General features: G+C 34.0%; 1 protein-coding gene across 1 annotated transcript in view; it reads right to left on the reverse strand.

The window, feature by feature from the left end:
* Positions 1-13,848, reverse strand: part of ArgRS (arginine--tRNA ligase-like protein) — a 33,906-nt gene that overhangs the window by 11,798 nt on the left and 8,260 nt on the right. Inside the window, exons 3-16 of the mRNA XM_080160109.1 lie at positions 13,528-13,662; positions 12,666-12,804; positions 12,150-12,271; positions 11,227-11,291; positions 10,510-10,612; positions 10,083-10,146; positions 9,170-9,331; positions 7,814-7,912; positions 6,080-6,154; positions 5,070-5,179; positions 3,927-4,027; positions 2,632-2,757; positions 1,616-1,662; positions 178-269 (exon numbers count right to left, since the gene is read on the reverse strand). Coding sequence (XP_080016235.1) covers positions 178-269; positions 1,616-1,662; positions 2,632-2,757; positions 3,927-4,027; positions 5,070-5,179; positions 6,080-6,154; positions 7,814-7,912; positions 9,170-9,331; positions 10,083-10,146; positions 10,510-10,612; positions 11,227-11,291; positions 12,150-12,271; positions 12,666-12,804; positions 13,528-13,662 — 1,440 coding nt within the window. The remainder of the gene's footprint in view (positions 1-177; positions 270-1,615; positions 1,663-2,631; positions 2,758-3,926; positions 4,028-5,069; positions 5,180-6,079; positions 6,155-7,813; positions 7,913-9,169; positions 9,332-10,082; positions 10,147-10,509; positions 10,613-11,226; positions 11,292-12,149; positions 12,272-12,665; positions 12,805-13,527; positions 13,663-13,848) is intronic.

The following is a 13,848-nucleotide window of genomic DNA, read 5'->3' on the forward strand; positions in this document are numbered from 1 at the left end:
AAAAGACATTGCACCTAATGAAAGAATAATTCTATTCCAACCGTAACCTCATTGAAAAAAAGCAGATATAATTTTATTGTTTTAATTATTGATAATAATAAAAGATTGCTCAAATAAAATAAATAAATGAATAATTTCAATAGATATTTTTTGAGGGTTAAGGTTTTAATTACTTACTCATGGTTTCTATTGTGGCACAGATCAGAGTACTTGATGCATCCATAGGCAACACTTTCTTGGGCTGCCTTCAATTCTTCCGCACTCAAAACCTGACAACAACAAAAATGATATTATTTTTTAAATGAAATAGTGGCAGCAGTTACAGTTTGGAAGAAAATAGTAGCTTTCACAATATTGTGTAAAGTTGTTAGATTCAAGTCAAATGCGATTTTTAGGTCAAACTGTTTTCAAATAAGCGTTCAATTATACTATACTATGCGTTTGGTCAACATTAAGAACAGTTAGACTTAATAAGCGCCTTTAACTGGAATCTTACTCATTAACTGTGCGCAATATTGTAAAAGTTACTATTATATTTCTAAAATAATGCTAATATTTTGATTTTTAAGATAAGTAAGAGGGGTGGTGGGGGTAGGAAGAGCGGTAGTTTTTTTTCCTGTGGTCATATCTCTCATATCTAAAACTGTCCGGCTGCTTTAAGATAGATTGCTGATTTTTTGTGAAGATACTCATTCAGGGGCGCCCAAGATTTTTCAATTGGATGTGGGGGGGGGGGGGAGATAATCCTTACATATAGGCAAGGACGTCCAAAAAAAGCTTTGAACTCATTTCCAATAAACATTCAGTATACAACTTTGTTTGTATTTTTATCCCCTTCTTTCTCCTTTTTTCCTCTCTTTTTGATGACCACTAAACATTTGCTCTGTAATTAACTTTGTTCGTTTGTCAATCCATGATTTTTCGCTTTAATCATCCTCTTTAGTTTAAGTTTTTTTCAAATAAATTGAGTGAAGATTTTCTAAAGTTTTCTCCTCTGACTCAGAAATTGCCGTAAAGTTCAGTGTTTAAAAGACTTTAAAATATGATGAAAGGCAAAAAGGGGTAGTTGCACGAGATGCATTTGAACCTGAATTCAGTGAACTGCACATGTTTTCCTGTTCAATGGTTTAAACTACATTTTTAGGGCAGTTTTTTGAAAGAATTTTAATTTTCTACCATGTAGTTTTAAAAATATCAATACTTGAAAATCGTATTTTTGTGAAATATGCAATTTTTATAGTTGGCTATTTTCATTAAAATAGCATGACGACTAATTTAGTGATGTCTAATTGCTTGTTATTTATAGCAATACAAAATTAAATATTTTTGATAGTATATTTTAACTAATGCTTGATATCATTTTTCTAAAATGAACTTCATGCTACTATCCCATTGGCAAGTCAGTTGCTTTGATGGGGTATAATGTAAAGAAGTGGTGGCCGAACCTTGCGTCCACTCTAATGAGTATAAGGTAACTCATTCCTTTATGTTACCGAAAATATTAGAACCATATCTTATAACATTAATAAAAAATTTCTGCAAATATTTATCCTTGTTTTTTGAGGATAACCAATAAAAAAATTATATTTAAGGAATACATTTCTAGAAAAATTACCTTTTCTCTCTCCTTTTCTTTCAGCTTATCTAAACTTCTCTTTAATCCTAAAAAGAGTGGAAAATTTATGTAAAATAAACCTTTGATCATTTTACAGAAATGAGTTAATCTTTGAATTTAGATTTCAAGAATTTTCTTATTTAACAAATATATAATTCTCCTTTTAAGGTTTATAAAATAAGTTCTACTCAGTTCTAATGGCCGATAAATCTATGTATAATGCAATGGTGATTCACAAATTACCCCTCCTGTAGATTACAATAAATGGTTCAAGCGTTATTGTAAAACTTTTGGGACGGGTGCAATAAAAAGCCCAATGTCCCCAAACTCCAGGAGGGCTACCAGTCTGTGTCTTCTCTTTGAACTTCTTTTTGAAAACAGTTTTTTCCAGAGCAATTCTATCTAGGTATTTATCTGTGTATTCTTCTACCTGTCTATATCTATCTATCTATCAATCCATCTACTAATATCTGATATCCATTTAGTAGTTCTACAAGTCTAAACTTTGAACTATTTTTAGCAACAATTCTCCGCACAACAAAGACATATCTGTCTATTCAACTATCTATCTACATTAGGATATATAAGTTGGAAGGAATTTTAATGTTAGAGGGAGATTTGAAATCTGCATCAAATTTTAAGGATTTTTTTTATTTTATAGTTTTTATTCAAAAGCGGAAATACAATTTAAGTTAATTAATTTTGACATCTGTGATTGGTGGATTTAAAACTAACTGCGCTCTGATTGGAGAAGCCTAAATGTCGTACATCATTCAACCAATTAGAGCGCAAGTAGTTTCCAATCCACCTCTCGTATTGGTCAAAATTAATTAACTTAAATTGTATTTCCGCTTTTAGATAAAGAATTATACAAAAAACAAATTTTATAAAAAATCCTTAAAATTTGATGCTGATTTCAAATCTCCCTCTAACATTAAAATTCTTTCCAACTTATATATCTTAATCTACATATTAATCCAACTATCTATCCATCCATTCATCTACTAAGTACTTACCTTCATCTAGAAGTTCTACGAGTCTCACTGTATCTCCACTTCTGGTTTTGAACTTCTTTTTGTCCTCGCCAAGAACAACTCCGAATCCGACGTGGTCAAGTCGAACTTTGGCTGGGTTATAGAAACCTTAACAAATGTTTTATCAAAAAAAATTTAAATGAAGATTAGAGTTCTAATCCGGTTTTAAAGTCCTAGAACAACTTTCTTTATGAGTACTTATGTGTGTGTGTGTGTAGCCATTTCATCGGTCTGGTTCAGGGTTGCCATCTAGCTGTAGAAATCTTGCTACTTTTCTCGGTTTTTTTCCAAAGGTCGATAGGATTCAGATCTGTAGGGTTGGAGTTGCAGTTGAAAAGGTGGGGGACATCATGAGGGGAAACTTGACAAGCTGGGCATTTGTTGTCAATTTCTTCGTTGATACGGTGATTGTAGTCATTCACTTTAGTGCTAAAACCAGATCTGAGTTGGGACAAAGAACAGCGGGCCTTTCTAGTTAGTGTGTTCTCTGATTTACTAATTTCTGGGGGTTTGAAGTTGAGGACTCTGTTGTTCTTATATTTGCTTTTAACAGTTGCAACGGTTTTTGTGTGCAGAGATTTAAGGCCTTTTTTTAACTCTGGTTTATTTGTAATAGGAGTAATGCGTCTAATTTCGTTTCTATATTGGAGGGCAGTTTTTACTGAGTACTTAGAATTAAATTGGCTAATCTCCCTTTACTACAATACAGCTTTCAGAAGTTAATTAACAAGTTATTAATACTTAACAATTTGAATATTTCTTTGCTACGAAAGTATATCTGAATCAAAAGCATAAGTGGAGTAATCCCCTCCCCCCAATATTTGAAAAAGTATAAAAAAAGGGGGTTCAGTTTTACTGTGACCAGGGGGAAGCCCTTAACCAGCAGGGCTACCCAGAACACAATATAACTTAACCTAAAGTAATAAACAAACGAAAACCTACCCTCTACCCTTACAGTACTTAAACTTTGTGTGATAGAGCAAAAGATTAATCCGCCCCATGTAGAGCGACCCCTATCAATAAAGAGAGGGATAGGTTTCTGGTAGAATCCGTAAAGGTGTGTGTTTTAAGGCTTAAAAATAGTAGTAGAACGATATTATTCACTAAATCTGTGTATTTCTTATTGAAAAGAACACAATTTTTTTTTTTAAGTTAACATAAATTTTTATCGTTCTACTACTGTTTTTTACTTATAACACATAACCTTTACGGATTTTACCAGAAACCTACCCCTCTCTTAATAAAGATCAGCCGTGCTGCAATCATCATTTACTTACCAGCCTTTTGAGCACAGGCGAATACAATCTGGAAGTGAGTGGACTGACCGGCGTCTGTCAGGTAAACAATCCAATCTGCGCCCTCTTCCTCTATCCTTTGTCTTAATAATAAAATGGCGGTTTAAAAATAAAGTCAATAAGATTTTCGTGTTTTTGAAGATCTCTAAAACGGCTCAATCCCTCCCCCCCCCCCCCCTGTTGAACGACTTAAGAAAACTATCATTGAGACTGCCATCTATAATACAAAGTAGCTTGATGTCTGTCCGTCCGTCTGAAGCGTAAGATCTTGGTAACCACTGAACCGATCGGATTCTACTCTTCAGGGAATATACCTACTGGTCCTGTGGTGGTTTTAGGCTATTTTCTTGGGGGGTGGGACAACCCCCAACCACCCCCAAAAACAAAAAAAATCCTTCCCCCATTTTTTTTGTAGTAGATTTCCTTGGTCCTTATTTTTTTTTTTTTTTACGAATTTCACCTTAACTTTTTTTTTCATCTCTTGGGGCAAAGCACCTAGAGGTTAGGGGAGAAGCCGCTAGTAATACTATAAATTAACTTGGCCATGTGATTACCCTTTTTAAAAATTGTTAATCTTACGAGGAGGCTTTAATACATACAATTAAAACATTAATTCATCCAATTTAGAGTTCAAATGACTTTAAACTAAATAACCCTTCAATAGATCATTAAAAGCTATTGGTTCGGGGGAAGGGAGGGGCAGGGGGTATAGGTTTTTATCTGGAGTCACTTGACTAACCGTGAAGATATTTGGACCATTAAGCAAATAAGTCCAAAATATCTGTCAGGTTCATCAGGTGGTTCAATAAGAGGTGTATATTCTGCATAGGATCCCCTGCTTGATGGGGGGTAAGGGAATAAAAAATATGTGGGAGGGGGTAAAAAATGAAAAAATAAAAAGTTCTAAAATATTCTTTCATTTTTCCCTACTTTAAAAAATTAATAAAATAAAAAACTAGTTTTTCTCCCTCCTTAGGGAAGAAACTAGAGGGGAATATAAATGAAATATTTTGTAGCTGGGGGACAAAAATTAATCTTTTGCAAAAAATACACCCAAGCCCCCCCCCCCCCCCCACACAGATCCAAAAGGCTTCAGTTGCTTCCTCCTTTAGCAAAGATGCTTACTTTAAAGCCGCCATATCACTGGTATCATAGGTATAACCCCCATCAGATTTAACTACAGTTAGTGGTACATCAACACCAGGACCAAACATCACTTTTCTACCTTCGTCCTCCTGAATAGAAGAAGGTGGTAATTTTTTTGCGTTTTTTCCGTGTTTAGTCAAACTGTTCTTTATTGTGACCTAACTTCGACCTCCTGAATAAAAACTCAAAAATTCATATAGACGTGGGTTCTTAAATAAATTCGGATGAGAATCGGCTCTTAGGTAGCAGGGTTGTTAAAATCAAAACTTAGAACCCAGAACATAGCCGCAAAAAACGGGTCTTAAATATAGGCTTTGAAAAATTTCAAGATTCTTTTATTTGGTGATTTTTTGCCGAGATTATTGGGCATAAATAGAATGGGTTCTAAGCACCCAAAGCCACTTCCAACGCCTTTAAAAGAGTCAGTGGGCTTTACTGTAAAATATAAAAAATCTATTAATATAATGAAAATATCTTCCGCTAGGCGTCCAAAACCACTTTCAAAGCTAAGTTATGGCTTCCAAAATTTACCTTAATATTTTTACAAAAAAAATAAATTCCAAGATGATAATAACTATTTCAAGAGTTGTCTGCAGATACGTAGATATGGGAATCAAAATACTATATACAAAATGAGTAAAATCCGTTTAATAAAGTAAAAGTATCTTTGTCTCTGTGTCTATCTGTGTGTTTGTTTGTACCGAGGGGTCTCGCTAACCACTGAACCGATATTGTTCTCCTTTACAGGGTAGCTTCTAATAGGTCCAGGAAAGGTTTATATCTATTTTCGGGGAGGATATCACCACCCTTCTAAGAGAAATTGCAAAAAAATAGGTAACTAACCCAAGCGGCGAAAAAAATATTTTTTTGGTAATCAGCTGAGCCTAACATAGATTAAAAAGGAAACATTTACGTTCCCCTAGAGGCTTCTAGGGGTGAAGCCGATAGTTAAAATTATTTCAATTTCAACACAAATAAAATGTAAATACCTCTAGGTGATTAGCTTTCTGTAACTCCTCAACAATCTTAACCATGCGGTCTTGGTAAAAACTTTCTCCTCGTTCCTATACAAAATTATTTCATTTTATTAATAAACTGCGAACCAAAAAAATAGGCAAATCTGAATTTGCAGAATAGCAGCTTTAATATTCATTTAGGATGATTTTACTGTAAATATAATATGTAGATTCATCTTTTGGTTACAAGTTTCCACCGTTATTTTTTATTAATCAGCACCAATGAAGCACAAGATCTCAAAAACAGCATTTTGGGTAAAAACTGGTGAACCAAAAAGATAGCAAATCCAAAACAAATCAATGGGAAAAAAAGAAATTCGTCCCCTATCACTTTAGAGGACAGTTGCTGACCTCCAGTCTTATGGATGAAGCTAAATACATATCAAAAATAATAATTACTCCCATAAGTATACAAAAATGATTTTTAATGTGTTAAAAAAATCCATTTTAAAATCTTGATTTTGAGGATTATGGCCTTTAAGATGCTCCTATGGGTAGTGATGGTGAGCCAAATGTTATCAAAGTGCATGACCATGATGACAACTTATATATTGAACTATGGTCCAATTTTGTATTCAAAGCAGCCTCCAGCCAAGCAGTATTAAAAAAGAAAAAAATTGCAATTTTAATACTCCAATGCATAAGGTAAATACTGTCATTTTTAGAAGATGTTTATATTTCTTGTCGGCAGGCTCCATTGGAGATTGCTATGACTACAAAAAATGGTACATAGTTTGATAGACAAGTTGTTGTAATGGGCATGTACTTAGATAACATTTGGCTCACCATAATTACCAATAGGAGCATCTGAAAGGACATCATCCTCAAAATCAAGATTTTAAAATGTTATTTTTTTAACACATTAAAAAGCATTTTTGTAAACTTTTCAGGGTAATTTTTATCTTTAACATGTATTAGGCTGCATCCATTAAACTGGAGGTCAGCAGCTGACCTCTAAAGTGATAGGGGTTGAATTTCTTTTTTTTCTAATATTTCTTATTTTAAAAAATCATTAATTTCTACCTTATACTACATTTCATAATAATTAATGCATAAATCTCTTTAAAAATTGTGAATTTATCAGAATTAATCTTTAAAACAGAAGAAAAGTGCAAAAAAATCGTTTTTCCATTGATTTGTTTTGGATTTGCATATCTTTTTGGTTCACCAGTTTTTACCCAAAATGCTGTTTTTGAGATCTTGTGCTTCATTGGTGCAGATTAATAAAAAATCAACGGTGGAAACTTGTAACAAAAAGATGCATCTACAATCTACATATCATATTTACAGTAAATTCGTCCAAAATGAATAATGAAGCTGCCATTCTGAAAATTCAGACTTGCCTATTTTTTTGGTACGAAGTTTAGTTATTTATAACATAGTATTATAAACAGCTTTCCGCGGATATGAAAATGAAAAATTATGAGATTAGAACCAGTATTGTTAGATCCGAGAGGACGAAAGTCTGGTCTAACAAAACTGGTATTAGTCTTTTTTTTTTTTTTTAATATTCGTGGAAAATTGTCGTAGTATGATGCTTTACATGATTTTTCAGTAAGTATATGAACCGATTTGAATTCTTAAGTTAATTCTTGGTTGTTTGGTCCTAACTTGGTTTTTCCAAATTTCTCCACCAATGATTTTAATCAACAGAAGGGGTAATTTTGTATATCACAATAAAGGAGGTGTACAAAAATATATCTGTACCTGGATGACAACATCCAAGCGGTCATAAACCTTCTGGAATTCTTTCCTGGACACATCACAGATCAGGTTCCAGGCTTTGATATAGTCAGGTTCGTGGGCCTAAAAAGAATTAAATACAGGGGTGTATTATATTAAATACAGGAGTGTATATTCTCCATAGGATCCCCGGCTAAAGAGGAGAAATACGGGGATGAAAAAGAAGTACAAGGGGAAAAAATGAAAAGTGTAATAAAAACATTAACTGATACTATTATCCAGAAAATTTTTAAAAATTACGACTTAAAACACGCAAGATATGGGGAAATATTTGAAAAAACAGAAAAAAAGCTACTTGTTCTCTAATCTACATAATGATAGGAATTTTTATAAAATAACCCAAATACTTTAGGTATGAATCCTAAATTTTAAAAAGAATCTAAATGAAGATTTAAACTTTTTATAAAAGCTTTATTTGATAGATCTTATTTTTACATGAATATTGTATGTTAGAAGACACAATTCTGAGTTCATATCTATTAAATTATAGATTATCGAAAATCATTAAAACACTAAAAAATGGAGAATTGAAAGTTTAACATGTGTTAAAAAACGAAGACCTTATTTATTATGATGTATTGATACTTTAATAAGAGAGCAGGGTTTATGTAATGCGATATTAAAAAGTCTGTTACTTTTTATGACCAGTTTGATGGCAGGGGTGTATATTCTGCAAATGACTAATTTTTTTCCCCTGCTGCAATTTTTTTATATTTTTTTCCCTCCTAGTTCTTTTCCTGCAAGGAAGGGGAAAAAATGGAAAAATATTTTCAGAACACTTTATTTTATTCATATTATTACCCCTCCCACGTAGGTATTCTTTTATTTTATCATCAAGGAGGGGAGAAAAAAGAAAAACATGTTTTTAGTTTTTTTTTAATTTTTAAATTTTTCCCCCTCCAACCACATATATTTTTTTATCCCCCCCCCCCCCTTTAGCAGGGTCAACCGTGCAAAATATACAATACACCCTTGTTTGATGGTTAGATTTTTTAAAAGCGGTTTTAAAAAATAATATCATTTATACTTGAATTGCGTGTAATCATTGTCTGTTATAGAAGCGTCGCGATTTTTAATTGGTCTGAAATTTTTAACAATGCTTGGATTAAAAAAGATCTCTACATAACACAGAGAGAGAGAAAGAGGGGGCAATGGCTGTTAGTGTTAGTAAATTATTTTGATAGGTTGGTTCATTAAGTTGAGCATTAAAATGTCACTAATCTTAATCTACAGAGGGGTATTTTTGTGTATCTTCATTGGGTATGTACTGTACTTCAATTTTCAGTCATTGTCTTTTACCTCCTCCCCGAATATTTATACCTGTAGTTTAACAACACATTGATATGCTCTAGCCTTGAAGGCTTCGTCCGCATCAAACCTGGCCTTGGACTGCTTGTAGAAAGCCATCAGGTCGGAAATAGGCGGAGATTCGGTCACAAAGTTTGGGAACTCGTCTTGAAGGTGGGCAATTAACATACCAAACTAATAAAGAATTAGAATAGGCATCATGTTAAATATGAAACAAGAAATAAAAACAGGAAATAAATAATCAACTAAAAAGTGGCGGAGATTTGAATTTATTCGTTAAAAGATATTCTCTAGATTAACAACATTGTAAAGAAAGAGATAAAAAAATTCATTGGGTAACAGACAACTTATATAAATACTAGCTTTGCCCCAAGAGGTGATAACAAATTTTTTTTTGGCGAAATTCGTAAAAGGACCAAGGAAATCTTCAACAACAAAAAAATGGGAGTTTTTTTTTGTTTTTTGGGGGGTTGTCCCACACCCCAAGAAAATAGCCTAAAACCACCACAGGACCAGTATAGGTATATTCCCTGAAGAGTAGAATCCGATCTGTTCAGTTGTTACCGAGATCTTAAGGGACGGACAGACAGACAGACGGACGGACGGACAGACATCATTCTACTTTGTATTATAGATAAGAAAGATAATAACGGCCTCTAGGGGCAACATCAAATAGGGGAGTGGGGTTTAGGATTATATCTCTCGGCAGGGTGTTGGACGATATCCTTTCCCAAAATAGTTATAAACCTTCCCGGTACCTATGAGAAGCTATATTGTAAAGGAGAATCATATCTGTTCATCGATTAGCGAGATCGTATCCTACAGTACACAGACAGACAGACCTTATGTTGCTTTTACAAAAAATATACATTTAATTCAACAGAAAAGCTTCGATGGGCGGAGTCTTTTAATAAATTGTAATTACCTGGGTGCCCCAGTCTCCAATATGGTTCAACCTAACCACATCATGACCCAAGAATTCTAACAACCTAAATAAAACGACGTTATTATAAAACTTTTTGGGCTAGTGTAATAAACAGCCTATATCCCTTCCCTCCCTGGTTTATATCTATAAATATATATAAAATGGTTCAAAGTTGGTTTATAATACTTTTACAGTATGGCTCGAAATCGATTGATAACCGCTGGATTAGAACCAGTTCTTAACCGCAATGAAAAATCGATTATAGCATCGTATTACGGACAAATCTCTATGAATATTAAAATAAAAATCACAAAATTAATAACAGTTTTGTTAGTCTGGGCCTAAAACTGGTTTTAATTTCATAATTTTTCATTTTAATATCCGCGGAAAGCTGTCTATAATACGATGCGATGAGCAACTATTTTACCTGCACACAGAATCGCCAATAATGGTTGATCTCAAGTGTCCAACATGCATCTCTTTAGCTATGTTGGGGGAGGAGAAATCCACTACAACACGTTTGCGTGAGTCTGAAAATTAAACAGGAATGAAATTTTTCATGAAACATACCTAAATGATGAAAGATTTTTTCAAATAGTTTAGTAAAAAATAATAATTCATAATAACTATAAAGTCCAGGTATCGAAAGGGATAAGACAATTGCCGATATATTGATGTACATCCCCAATAATGATACACAAAATTATCCCTTCTGTAAATTACAATTAGTGATTAAAAAGTTTGAACACTTATATTAAATGAACCTACCAATCAGAATTCAGTAAAGGTCCCCAAGGTTGTTAAGCCAACGAATATGACTTTGGGGACGAGTGCAAAAAACAGCACAATGTCCCCTCCCTTCCTGATTTAAGTACGCTTCCTTGCAGGTAAATCACCCATGCCCCTAATTATTTTCAGAATTAACATATGCATTCAATAAAAGGGGGGGGGGGGGTAATGCAACCATCTCGTAATCGGTGCACAAATGGCAATTAGTATCCGGATTTCGATATGAAACTTAGCATGAGTTGAGTAATCCTTGGTAGGTCTTTAATGAAATTCGGATTTTAGTGCAATTTGCACACTGATTACGAGATGGTTGCATTACCCCCTCCCCCCTTTCCAATATAAAAGTGCATAGTACCTGATTTAGGGGGTCTAATTCCTCTGTCCACCAGTAAATCTATTTCCTCTTGAATAAACTCCTTCCTGTAACATAGATATTAGAATGAAATGAACCTCTTTAGTTTTCGTGTAAAAATTACTATAGGTTAATTACGATACTATAATATTATTATTATTACTAAATCAGCTTTAGGATCCAGGGATCAAAAGGGATAAGGCAATAGCTGATAAATTCATGTACATTCCCAATGATCTCAAAAAATGCGCGGCTAGAGCTAACTACACAGTAAGAACACACTTCTTTGTAGAAAATATATTTCGCTTTATTCAAGCCTTCTCAATTCTCATTGTTTGAGAGTTTATGTACGATGATGATTCACAAAATTACCCCTTCTGTAGATTAAAGGGGGGGGGGGGGCGAAAGTGACACTTTTTGAAACCAAAACTAAAAGTCAAAGGAACTCAACTAAAAAAAGAGTTACAGGTCTGACATTTTGCATGGCAGTTGCTTTATAGGGGTACAATATGGAACTGTGAAGAAACGGCGGCGCAACCGCCGAAAACCGCCGAGAAAAGGCAACAAAAATTACGGCGGGAAACGGCGGTTTTCGGCGGTTGCGCCGCCGTTTCTTCACAGTTCCATATTGTACCCCTATAAAGCAACTGCCATGCAAAATCTCAGACCTGTAACCCTTTTTTTAGTTGAGTTCCTTTGTTGACTCTTAGTTTTGGTTTCAAAAAGTGTCACTTTCGCCCCCCCCCCTTTAGTGGTTGAAACGTTAGAATATTCAGCTTAATGAAACAACCAATTAAAAATTGAAGTCTTTAACGTTGTTAAGCTATCGAATAATACGTTATTAAAAAACTTTGGGGACTAGTGTAATAATTTAATAAACAGCTCATTGTTCCCCCTCTATCTGGTTATAATACAAACTTACTAACCTAATAAAAATGTTGACGAAGCCAGGACCAGCAACCTCAAGCTTTTCAATGAGGTCATTGGTGGGAATGTTCTCGACAATCTTGTTAGCAATGTCTCTAGGGGCCATCTTTACTCCGGATGCCTAGATGTTTTTATAGTTAGATTGGGTAATTTAGCAATTAACATAGACTAGGTATGGTAAGGGTAGTTAAGTTTTTAAGATGCTATCAGCTAACTAACTACTACTTCCGCTAGACTAGAAACTGTTCTGAGCCATACAAAAAAACAATGCACCGTATTGTAATACAAACAATTTTTCAGTTGTGTTGGTAAAGGCATTACCTTTCAGTGGGTTACAATTAGTGGATAAAACGTTTGTACACTTAATGAACCAACCAATCGAAATGTAATAAAAGTCCCCAATGTAGTTGAGAATGAGCAAATGAATAACAAAACGTTGTTAAATAATAAAACTTTGAGGACGGACTAGTGTAATAAACAGCACAATGTTTCCTAACTCCCTGGATTAATATTACCTTCATCAGACCAGAGATAGGCATAGCTCCATTAAACTGGTAATCCCCCCCTCGGGTGGAGGGCAGGAGTGGGCAGGGTGGGTCAACAAGGTCGGGAAAAGCAGCATGCATACCAGCTTGGAACAAGGATACCAACATTCTAAAATATAATTTGGAGAATAAAATATACCTACTTATGGTTAGTTTTATTTAGGGCTCGGCAGCCGCGCGTAAGCCACATGTAAGCTTAATTGAAATCGTCCTATCATAACGTAGTTGCACGAAATGCATTTAAACTTGAATTTAGTGAACTACATATTTTTTCCTGTTCAATGGTTTAATATATATAATCTATATGTAATAGATATATTTGAAAGAATATTAATTTTCTACCAAGTAATTTTAAAATATCATGTCTTGAAAATCATATTCTTATGATATATGCAACTGTCTTATTTTCACAAAGACAGCATGTCCGCTATTTTAGTAATGCCTAATTGTTTAATTTTTATTGTTATAGAAAATACATATGTTAAACGGTATTCTTGTAACTTTTGCTTTCTGAAATGTACTTTGTGCAATTATCCCTTTAGCTTGATGTCAAATCCTAATCCTAAACAAACAGACTACCTATCCATCTTTTCGGATTTTTTTATCTGCGCACAAGCAGGCTTATGCGCAGCTGCCGAGCCCATGTTTTATCAATATATCCAGAAATCTTCCTGTCTATCTTAAGCTTGACCAAAAAAAGAATAAAAATAATATTTTGATAAGAAGAAATTAGCCTGTACATTGTACAAAGACTTTCTCTTTTTAATTCTTAGCTTAATTATGGTTTGAAATTACATAGGTATATTTTCTAATTTTCAAATGATTTCTGTACCTGCTGACATTTGTCATATATTCCTGGCTGCGTGTCTCAACGACCGGCGGCGGCTTTTTGACCTTGGCAGCTGATTGGCCGCCGCCTGCCTCTTTCTCAACAGCACGCTTCAGGATGTTTAAACGATACTTCAACCTGAAATGGGTAGAAACAAATTAGAACAAAATATTGTTTGGAAAACTTAAAAACATCCTTGAATATTTCATTCTAATTAAAAATGGAATAATAGTTATTTATTATTTAATGCATCGTATCATAGACACTTTCCGCGGATATTAAAAAGAATTATAAAATCAGTTTTACTATCCCCGGGGGCCGGAG

The sequence above is a fragment of the Acartia tonsa genome, chromosome 5 (genome assembly GCF_053477335.1).
Source record: "Acartia tonsa isolate MP-2025a chromosome 5, ASM5347733v1, whole genome shotgun sequence".
In the NCBI taxonomy this organism is placed as follows: domain Eukaryota; kingdom Metazoa; phylum Arthropoda; class Copepoda; order Calanoida; family Acartiidae; genus Acartia; species Acartia tonsa.